The 11,152-nt window shown below is 40.1% G+C and overlaps 1 protein-coding gene across 2 annotated transcripts in view; it reads right to left on the reverse strand.

The window, feature by feature from the left end:
* Nucleotides 1-5,996: 5,996 nt before the first annotated feature.
* Nucleotides 5,997-11,152, reverse strand: part of SI (sucrase-isomaltase) — a 42,493-nt gene continuing 37,337 nt past the window's right edge. For both annotated transcript variants that reach the window (XM_027896134.1, XM_027896133.1), the window contains exons 43-47: nucleotides 10,317-10,441; nucleotides 10,003-10,091; nucleotides 8,620-8,669; nucleotides 7,364-7,534; nucleotides 5,997-6,131 (exon numbers count right to left, since the gene is read on the reverse strand). In XM_027896134.1, coding sequence (XP_027751935.1) covers nucleotides 6,069-6,131; nucleotides 7,364-7,534; nucleotides 8,620-8,669; nucleotides 10,003-10,091; nucleotides 10,317-10,441 — 498 coding nt within the window. In that variant the 3' untranslated portion in view covers nucleotides 5,997-6,068. The remainder of the gene's footprint in view (nucleotides 6,132-7,363; nucleotides 7,535-8,619; nucleotides 8,670-10,002; nucleotides 10,092-10,316; nucleotides 10,442-11,152) is intronic.

The following is an 11,152-nucleotide window of genomic DNA, read 5'->3' on the forward strand; positions in this document are numbered from 1 at the left end:
ATTCACAGCCTGGGTCCCTTTTGCAAATAGGTTCTGCTCAAAATAAGCCTGGCTAAATCATGTTTCCAAGCTCATCTGCAGGTGTAAAAAAAAAAAAAAAAAATCACTGGGGCAGGCAAAATATGTTATTTACCTCTGGGTGTTTTCATACCTACAAATCACCTTTCCTCACACACCCTCGTGGGGTTTTACAGCCCTCAGTTGTACAGGCAGGTTTTTTTTTTCTGGCTCAAATGTCACCCACGCCTGAGAAATGTCAGTGGATCTTATTCACATTGTAAAGCACGCCATGAAATATTGCCTGAGCACAGAGGTGTTGCCCCAGTGAACTTACAGCCTTTTGAGTTTTTGATGCACCACAAGACCAGCATAAAAAAAAAAGGATCTAACTGAACTTTACAGTCCCAGACCCTCCCAAATCTCTCCTCCCTTACCCTCACAAGTATTATTTGTCACGTATTTCTAGTTTCAAGAAAATGATCCTTCTTTGGGGTCATCTTGGTAACGTCCTTTAGTTTCAAAAGGAGTTTTAATTCTAAATTATTTCATTAAAATCTTTTTGCTTTATTCTCTTGGTATGGCCCTGCAGAACACGCTGAGATGAAAAGAGGCTGCAAGAAGCTGAGCAGCCTCAGGAGCCCTGAAAGAAGAACCAGCTCCGAATTCCTTGCTGGAAAGAAAATACCCTCACCCTGACACCAGCTCTCAGTTGTGTTCATTCATGGCATGGTTTCCTTGTGCACTTGCTACTCAGTGGATGGAAAATTAGGTTGATTTATGGAGAAATAGCTCTTGGAGTTAACCAGACCATCGAGTTATTCCAGCAGCAGAACTTCCACTCCACGTGCCTGCTTCAAAGTTTGGACATTTTAAAGTAAACCTCTGTGTGTTTGTGTTGCAGTGATGAAGAGATGCACAGGAAATAAAGCAAAATAGAGGAAAATAAAATAAATGAAAAGGAAAGGACCCCTGTCATTCCATCCTTCCAAAGGACCTTTTCCTCATGTGCAGCTCCACTCTCTGGTTTTGTCAGACCACTCACAATGCAGAGGCTTCGTGAGCAATTTTAGATTCAGCTTCTTATTTATTTCTTTATTTCACCAGGTAAGAAAATATTCACTTTCCATTTGGGATATGATAGTGAAAGAATTGGGGTGGGATTTGTGATGAAAGGATATTTCCAAAGAGAAAAGGAAAAAAAAAAAAAAAAACCACCTTTGTTTGTTCGCCAAGTCTGGAAGTGCCATAGGAATTATAAATCACATCTGGAGAGTTTGAAACTATTTGGGGAAAAGGGGATTGATAAGTGTTTATTTGTCTGTGCACTGCAGAAATTCACCTCGGCTTTCTGAATTCATTTGGAAACAAATATTAATAAGGAAGACTGTCACCTGCATCTGTCCTGAAGCAACAGATTGTTTAGTGCAAGCACTTGCAACACGGTAATTAATAGTTTAGAACATTCTAAATCATATACTGCTGATTTTTTTTTTTTTTAAATTAGGAAAATGTAGACCATGCCACAATTTTTTAACCACATGCTAATTTTTTTTTTTTTTTATTTCTAGAGTTTATTTTTAATTATTATGGTTTGTGTAACCACAAGTTCTTTTGAGTGATGTGACTAATTTGGGAGACCTTAATGCTATATTTTGCATATATATATATATTTGAAATGTAATCTCTAAAATTTGTTAAGAATCTGTTACAAAATCCTAGACATGGGCAGTTGAGTTGATACCCACATTCAAAGTGAGATGAGAGTGATGCAGAATCCTTAAGATTGGAAAAGACCTCTAAGATCATCGAGTCCAATCTCAGACCCATCACCCAGCCCAGAGCACTGAGTGCCACTTTCCTGGATGAAAAATAACAAAATGCCCTGCCCAGCCTCTGGCCAAGGGGCTGAATTTATTGTCCATCTCTGATGGCAGTGGGGGAGTGGAAGAGGGAGGTGAATCCAACAAGAGCAAGATGACTTTTCAGACATAATCTGGAATATCAATATTAGGTTCAGCTCTTAGCCATATGTTTTCCTCCACTTAATTAATTTAAAACTGTGCAAACATCCTACGGTGTTATGTCCCAGATCTCTGCCTTAAAAAAAAAAAAAAAACCCACAACAAAACAAAAGAACAAACAAAGTGGCTGAAGCCATCCCTGTGAAAAGAAATAAAAGTTATTTCACCAAAGGCAGCTCTATTTTGGTTTCTGAGGTGCTGTTACGCAAGAGCTACGGGAGAAGTGGGACAAGGATAACAAGAAGGGGGTCGTTATCCGAGAGTTCAAAGGTAGGCAGCTGATCAAAGGTTAAATACAAGAAAAGGAATTATTCCATTCAAGTTAAATATAGGCCTTTGTAACCTAAATAGATGCTTAGCTTCAATTAAAACTCTTGGAAAAGGCTTTCGTGCCGTGGGGAAGTTCTCAAAGTCAGGCAAACTTTGTTTTTATTGCTTGAAAGGATCTCGGGGAAGAGAGTGAAGGATGGGATATCTCAATTTTCATTCCAAAAGGCTTCTAGTTATAAAAGGTAGAGGGCAGAACCGATTAGATCCAGTCAAAATTGCAGCTTGCAGAGGTGGCATGAAAATATTTTGGCATCTAAAGATGGAGATGGAATATTAGAGCCTGTAAAAACATCTCCTCAAGGATAGGCAGAGCCTGTAAAAGCATTTTCTCCAGCCTGGTCGCAGCACAGAGCCCTGAAACGAGGCAAAGCTGGCAGGGAAAATGAGCAAAGGAGCAGCTGAGGGAGAGAGTTCAGCTGGGAGAGGGATTTGATGAAAGGAGTCAAATGGAAACTTGTAGGGAAGCAGGAGCTGCCTGGATGAAAAATAACAAAATGCCCTTCCCCAAGCATCTCCAGAAAATCGATCAGGAATGTTGGATGGCACTGATTAATTGAGAGTTTGAATATGCAGAGGAGGAAATTCTGTTTTCTGTCATTATTTAATACAAGGGGAATATGTGAGGATGGTGAGAGGAATTGTGTGGATCAATAGGAGACAACAGAGGGGAGAGAGGAGATCCTGCTTTTGGGCAGGAACTCTTTTGGATTCAAATCATCAGACTGTACTCTTCACTCCTGGACTTCTATCCAAATTTTAAAACCAGGTTGGGTGGGGCTTGGAGCACCCAGGTCTAGTGGAAGGTGGGTGGAATGAGGCGACCTTTAAGATCCCTCCCAACCCAAGCCATTCTGTGATTCTCTAGATCAGATCCTCTGCTCTGCACCATCCCAGTGGTGGCTTCAAGAGTCAGTTAATGGCAAATGATGTTTTCAACAGATACTTTTTGGCCTGCATGAATTTGCCTTTCCTGCTCAATGCAAATTGCTTCCATTTTTAAAAAGAGCTGGGATATCTCAGGATCAGCTGCTTTATGGCCTGACCCTGAATATAGGATTTATATCAGGGGAGTAAATGGTGCACTATATCCACCTGAAAGGGCTTGTGAGATTATTAAAAAGGGACCCACTGGTCAGAGAGCATTTCTAAATTGCCCATTCCATAATTATTATAATGTCCATAACACCTCATATGCATTAAACATTCAACTGAAATGACTCTGAATGGGAGAGCAATCATATAATAAAGAAAAACCCCTTCTCTCACATAACAGAATTTAAAATATTAATAAGGTAAATAGTATATAGAGTGTGTAAGTGTGTACACTTCTACATGCACTTATGAATTATATATTTATAGGATATGCCAAATGTGTAGTTAAACAACTTTCCACATAGGCTAATTCGAAGTGTGTTGGCCTTGGATTAAAATTTAACATTTCGGCTGCAAAAACAATCAGAATTCAAAAATTCCTGTTGCAAAATATTTGTTATAGCAGTGAAAACATCATCAAGCTTGACTTACTCCTCAGGAACATGTGAGATCAGTATTTTCTGGAAGTAAAAAAAGGAAATTCCAAACTCTTCATTACTTATCAAAAACATCCTGGTTTAGCTAAAGGGAACCACAAAAGGGTTTTGAAGGGAAGGGATTTGAAGGGAAGGGATGGGAAGGGAAAGGGGAAAATTAAGAAGAAAAGGGAGAAGGAGAAAATGAGAAAGGGAAGGGAAAAGGGAAGGGAAAAGGAAAAGGAGAAGGAAAGGGAGAAGGAGAAAGGAGAAGGAAAGGGGAAAAACTTGAAAACAGGGGAAAGGAAAGGGGGAAAAGGGGAAAAGGTTGAAAAAATGGGAAAGGGGGAAAAGGGAAAAAGGAAGGGGAAAGGGGGGAAAAAGGGGAAAGGGAAAAGAGGAGAAGGGGAAAGGGAGAGGCTTCTCATCCCAGAGGGGAGGTGGAGGTGAGCTCCTTGTCTAGGTCAGTGAGGACATTTGAAGCCTTCCCCCCCCTCCCTGTGCCATCCCCAGTGCTGACAACACCACTGGTTTGTCACAGCCCACCCTCCCGCTGTGTTGCCAGATGTTTCCATCCAGCTGCTACTTCCAGGCTCCAAGGAAAAAAAACCCAATTAATTGCACAAGTGTGGCAGCTTCATTAAAACAAGCACAGCCCAGCAGTGTGACGTGGGTTTATCTTTTCCATCAGTGGAATTGTAATTTCGGGGCCATCAACGTCTCTTCAACACAACAGTATCTGCTCCACCCCATCCACTCAGTCCTACAAGCTGTGCCCAAGAGGAGGCCTTCAGAGTAAATGCATGATTTGGGAACCCTCTGGAGTGACCCTTTTTACTCCATAAAACCCAGCAATGTTTAGAAAACCATCTATTTTTGTAGCTGTAAAGAAGCAATTGCTGAAAGCTGTGGTTTCTGTCACCTTCTGATATAGGAATCCAAACTACAGAACCACATAAAATACTGAATGAGCAGGAGGCTGCAGAGAGGTTCTCTAGTCCTGATAGTAAAGAAATAAGAAGGGAAAGGAGTGAAAGGAAACCCCAGTTTTGCAGTTTTTTCCGTTTTCTCTCCCTTTCCTACCAAAAACAGAGCTTTCCTAGCAGAAATCAAAGAAATGAGGTGAGAAGTCATCCAAAAATTCACCCTGGCCTTGAAGGGATCTGCATAACCACAATAAACTTTGAAGTGCAGTTGCTGTGCACGGCCAGGTTACCCAAATCCTTTCCATGTCAAAGGTGGAGCAACTGGAAAGCCAAAGTTTTAGGCATCCACCTGTGAGATCTTGGCCACTGAGCTGTTTTGCCACAAATTTTGAGGCAAAAAGGAATCATTTAAATGAATGTCACAGCCATCAGAGGTTACTGTGGCCTCTGACAGCAGTTTATTCCCATCTACTTTAATTGTAAACATGCTTTGCCAGTCTCTTTACATCATCTGCACTCTTGGGATGCAAAGAATATTTAACATGAATTATTATTGTAGTAAACATAAAACAACGTTTCCTTCAGTGAAATAAACACTCAGAGATAAACATTCATTAGTTAACCTTGAAACTTCAGGTTTAATTTTACAGCTTCAGGTCAAAACACCAAGAAACCAAAACATCTGGCTAAAAATCATACAAAACCCCCCAACTTCAAAATATCTCAGTATATTATAGATCAACAAGTCAAAACATTGCTTCATGCTAAATCACTCATCTGAAAACATCTGCTTTACCTGGTCTTAAATACTTCTCCATAATAATGACTTCTATAGGTATAATTACAATTAAAAATAAATATAGGCACAGTTAGGGCCTCAAATCCATGCAGAGGTAACATCAGCTGTGTTTTTTACGAAATCTGGGATTCAGGAAATCAGCCACAATTCTACTCCATGAGAAAACACAGAGTTTTACCCCCAGTTCTCAGTTTTAAAAGATGAAGTTACTCTGCAGAGCCACAGGGTTGAAAACACAGATTTTTTTGCTTCCCGGGGAGGAGACACTGTGCTCAGCCTTCAACAACACGTGACTGCTGCATGCACAGAATACCTGAGTATGAGCTGACTGTACCGGTGTGGTTTTGTAGTAAAAAGTATTATAAGACAAAAAAAAAAAGAAAAAAAAGAAAAAAAAAAAAAGGAACTTTGAAAGTTGAAAAATTGAAAGAGATTTTTAAAACAGGAGAAAAGGCGGCGTTGTGGCCGACGTTTTACAGGCATTTCAGCTCCACTGCAGGGTGTAGTTTTGGCCTAATCTCAGCTGAAGCCCAGTGATTGTCAGGAGCTGGGAATAAAACAGACAAAATGGACAATTAGTAACTTTGCCCTGGACATCCACAGTGGTTTTTGTGTTCCACAGAGATACTGGCTTCTCATTTTAAACTACAATTTATTCCTCTTTCTTTACTTTTGTGTTTCTGTCACTATAAACAGATTTTCACCAGCACAGAGCTGGGAGTCTGACTGTGGTGCTCTGATCCCTTTCTTCATTCAGAGGCTCTTTTAGAACTGAGGTTCCTTTTATTTTTGAAATAAAGGAATTTTTGAAAGGCAGCAAAACTTGGAACGTGCTGTAATTCAACCGTGAACATGAAATTTTTTTCCATCCAAAAATCAACAGCAGAACAAAACACTCTCATTCTCTTTTGCATTTTTAACTCCCTTTTGTTGTTGTTGTTGTTTTGTTTTGGGTTGGTTCTGTTCAGAATTTCTATAGTTCTGGCTTTCCACTGAAAAGGAGGAAGAACTAAGTCTTAACCGAATGCTGAATTTCAAAGGAAGGGTAGGAAAATCCCAGTAACTCTCCCTCTGTCAGAAAACCAGAAAGACTGAACATCTCAGCAGTTCTGTTCATGGATGAAAGATGCTTTGTGGGAGTGGCATCTCAAACATCAGTAGTTAAACAGATTGATTTCAGTTGCCTTTGGAAGTGTTTGATTTTATTGTCTGGGAAGGCAAGAGAAGGTGATGCCCTGGACAGGCACAACCCATGGAGATGGAAACCCCAGGGTTCTGAAGCTGGTGGAAGGTTTGTCAGTAACTTCAGAAGAAGTAGGATTTGCCATTTCTGGTGTAGGAATTTCTACAGCTGAAATGGGACCTGACAGAACAAGAAATAGTGGGAGGCAAACAGGGCTGGGAAATGTAACTGTTGTCAGACAAGACTGACAATAACAGGGCCATGTAGAGCCTCTGAAAATACCTGGAGTTGCTTTTCCTTCCCTCAAATCTCACAGGTTGCAAGTAGAAAGGTATTAGGAAGAGTGGAAGATGAGCACAGACTAAAATCCACCACTTTTGCACCGTCAGAAGTGGTTTGGGTTCCTCAGCAGGAATTTCTGTGCTTAAAGGCTCTACCACACACATAATTTCCTATGTATTAAAGTGTATTATACAATCATTATCTGATGGTAGATTGAAATGTATTTCAACTCTGGTATTCCAGCTGAATCTCCAAAGGCTTAAGAACACAAATGCAGGTGTGAAGGTGGCATTACCCTGCAAGCATCATCTCACCTGCTTGCTGCTGGTGTAGATCAAGTTATGAGGGGATGGGACTGTCGCACCATTCTGTGACACCGTCACCTGGCTGACACTGCTGGGCACCCCCAGGACCTTGATTTCAGTAAACTGTAAGTTATTTGGGTCGGTGTAGCCATCATGCAGAACCCTGATATCTAGAACAGTCTGCAAAGAAAAGGAAAAAAAAAACAAATATCAGAGATTAGAGTGGCACAAACCCCGAGAAGCTGTGGCTGCTCCACACCTGGAAGTGTCCAAGGCCAGGCTGGATGGGTCTGTGTCTTTAATTTCCACTCAGCTGAACGATGTGAGAAGTTTTTAACCCCTGCCGTGGGCAGCAAGTGCTGCAGGACAAACCCCCTCCTGCACTCCCAGCTGCTGGCAGAGCTGCTCCAGGCTCTGCTCTCCCTGCTTTGTGCCTCCCAGAGCAGCTCCTGCGTCCCCATCGCCCCCTCAGCACCCCCAGGTCCCCTCTCATTCCCAGTCACAGGGATTTTAAGCACATCCTGGGCACACAATTCCTTTAGGATGTGCCCAGATCCCATGCAAATGGGCTGGGACACAACTCTGCATATTTAGTGCTTAGAGGGAATTACTTCTACTGTGGGTGTTTTTCATTGTTGGTTGATTCAAGACCTTTTTAATTAAGCTTTTCCTTACCAAGTTTTTGTAAAAAAAAAAAAAAAAAAAAAAAAAAAAAAAAAAAAAAAAAAAAAAAAAGGGAAAGGTGCATTTACTTTGTAATCTCCTTACAACTGCAAATACTGAGTATTAGCAAAACAAACTTCTCTTCCTTAGCAATTAACACCCTTTTATTTGACAAAGACAGAATTAAATGAGAAGAAAGAACAGTGTGGATAAAATTAGAAGACATTCTGACACCCTGGATAACTAATGAAATAAGAAAGTGTGTTTTCTACAACAACAGAAAGACCATTTCTTTTAAACCAAAAGTCCATATAATTAGAGTCTAATTTTATTCCGGTTATTCACATGATAAAAATTGAAATCTGACAATGTTCAACCTACTTAACAAAACACTGTAATTTATAACTTCAGAATCACTCCTAAATTCATTCTCAGCACAGTTTAATCATATCACTTGTAGTTTATTCAATTGTGAGCACAGTTTAATGATGGGGGGGATATATAGACACCATAGAGATCCAAATTAAAATACCCATATAGTTAAAATACAATAATAATCACTTAAAGTGATTGTTCAAAAAATGTGAGCTGGTGTGACTTACCTGATTAGCAGTGAATGATGTCAGCAGATATTGACCCTTTTCATATGCATCTGTTAGAAAGAAAGAATAAAATAAAATGTATTTTCTGTCTTCCTTACTTAACACAGTATCAAAATTTCAGTTGAAGAATTGTGTCCAGACATTACACACAAATATATGATATGTGTCTGTGTGTTAATAAAGTTGTGCATTTCCAGAAGATATATTAGATATCAGATACTTTCAGTATTTAATGTGTGCTGCTTAAATGAGGCCAAAAGAACATTTTAGAGGTAAGATATATATATATATATATATATATATATATATATATATATATATATATATATATGGAGATATATATATATATATATATATATAAAGCAATGAAACAGCATTAGGAAGATCAGGGGTGTTTAGACCAGAAGGAGAAAGATATTTCTTTCTCACTGAGAACTCATTTCCCACACCCACTTCTATTCCCTGTCCAATTCCACGTGACACACGACCATGATAAAGGCTGATACACCTTCAAAATTGTTGTTGTATATTTTACCACCCCTATTATTCAGCCTTAAATGCACTCAGAGCGGTGCTGAGAGTCACTGGAATGAGGTTCCTGCCTCTCCTCGCTACTGAAAACAGATCACAGGCACCTGCTGAGATGCACCTTGTGATCCATGTAAATTCCTTCTGGATTCCAGTGCTGACAAGAATGTTGTGTGTGTGAAACTCCTCAAGATGCACCAACAGCATCCTGCAGACTTCTCTCCACACCATTATGCAAAACAGCCCCATTTTCTGAGTTCCCTGCAGTAATTTTGGGTGAATTTTTATTGTTATTACAGGGGTGATGATGCTCTCTGGATGGAAAGGATAAATGATGTTTAAATATCCCTTATCTGAAATGTAGTGGTGTTGAGGAAATTAGTTTAAGGCCCCACATAATCTGTGGTTATGGCTCCCATAGGTTTGAGGATGAGTCTTTGTGCTGCCTTAGGCCCAGGGCACAATTTCATTTACACAACATATTAATTCTGTAAATCGTGGCATTGTGGGGATTAAATCAGGAAAAGTCATGTTCCTATAATGGTTTAACTTCAGTTTTGCCTCTGAAGGCAGGTTCAGGTATGTCCTCCAGAAATGTGAGGGCTTTGCCCAGAGCCCATCGTTTCTACCTGCTCCTAAAACCTCTCCTCAAACACCCCCCACCTCTGCAGAGCTCGTTTCACGTCTCCCCACTCCCCACCCTTGGGTTTTGTTCTGTCTGTTTTAATCTGGGCTTTGAATATCTCCAAGGGTGGAAGCTCCACAACCTCTCTGGGCAACCTGTTGCAGAGTTTGCCCATTCTCACAGCAACAAAAGAAAAACGGTTTTATGAAGGCAAGAAGCACCAGACATACCAATCAGAACCCCATCATCCCAATAAAGGTGTCCTTCTGCAAACAGACCGTCATCCAATGCCACCGTGAGTCCCATTGGGTTTTTCCGGCTGTGGAAAACATGATAATTTCCCCCTCAATTTACTCAGCAGATCACCTTTCACATTTCTCTAATGTTACAATTTTTAAAGGAACAACTGTACATCACCCAGTTCACCTCCCATAACCATCTTCCCTAGCCCGTACTGTCAAATTTCAAAGAAAAGCAAAAAGGAATAAAAAAAACCAAAACAAAAAACCCTCAAACAAATGTGAAAATTTTCGGTTAATCTCACCTGAGAAAAGTTGTCCTGGCAGGTTTTTGCCAAGGAAGGATGTGCCCACCTCGGATGTGCAGGTTGATGTGATCCAAAGGAGCTTGGAAAACTCTGTATTGTCCTGTAAGGCCGACATTCTCATCCTGTGCACACAAAAAAAGTCAGGAAGTTTTACAGGTGGTTGGTTGTTGGTTTGTTTGTTTTGTTTTGTTTTTATTTAGAATAAAATGATAATGTTTTTCTAGACAGATTAATCAGTAGTTGTTACTGCAGGAGTAACTAGTAATGCTTTTAAGAGGAGCTCTTAAATTTTGGCTCTGTGAAGGTGCAGCAGCTCAACCAAAGGGGCCAATCAGGTGAAATCCAAACCTGTGATTAATGAAAGTTTGATCCCTGCTCTTCCTATGACCAAATCTTCTATTGTTTTCCAGGAAAGATGATGCAGCTAAACCTGCTTTGTCTCTCTACAGTCCAGCATTCCATTACAAAGACATTCTGTGTATAATTTGAGGGTTAAAAAAGTCAATTTGACTCTAAATTAAAGGCATTATTTCACTTTTTAACTTACCCAAAACTCTGGGCAAGTTATTATACAGTATTATACAGGAATCAAGGATTTATTTTGAATCAGCTAAGCAGATTTTACATTTCTAAGAGCTTCTGTTAAATGCAAACTAAGCAAGAGAGAGTTCCCACCTCCCCACCACTGGGAAGAAGACATAAAATACAATTTTTAAGTGACTTACCGTGTAGTAATCGTACCAGCGGGCACTGGGCAGGTAAGCCCTCACTGTTACAGCATTCTGGAATTAAACACACACGTTTTAGGCACCTTGAGTCAAAAAAGGGAAGCT

This window comes from Empidonax traillii, unplaced genomic scaffold (assembly GCF_003031625.1).
Source record: "Empidonax traillii isolate 1590-97213 ecotype Southwest subspecies unplaced genomic scaffold, ASM303162v1 scaffold482:size1200881, whole genome shotgun sequence".
NCBI lineage: Eukaryota > Metazoa > Chordata > Aves > Passeriformes > Tyrannidae > Empidonax > Empidonax traillii.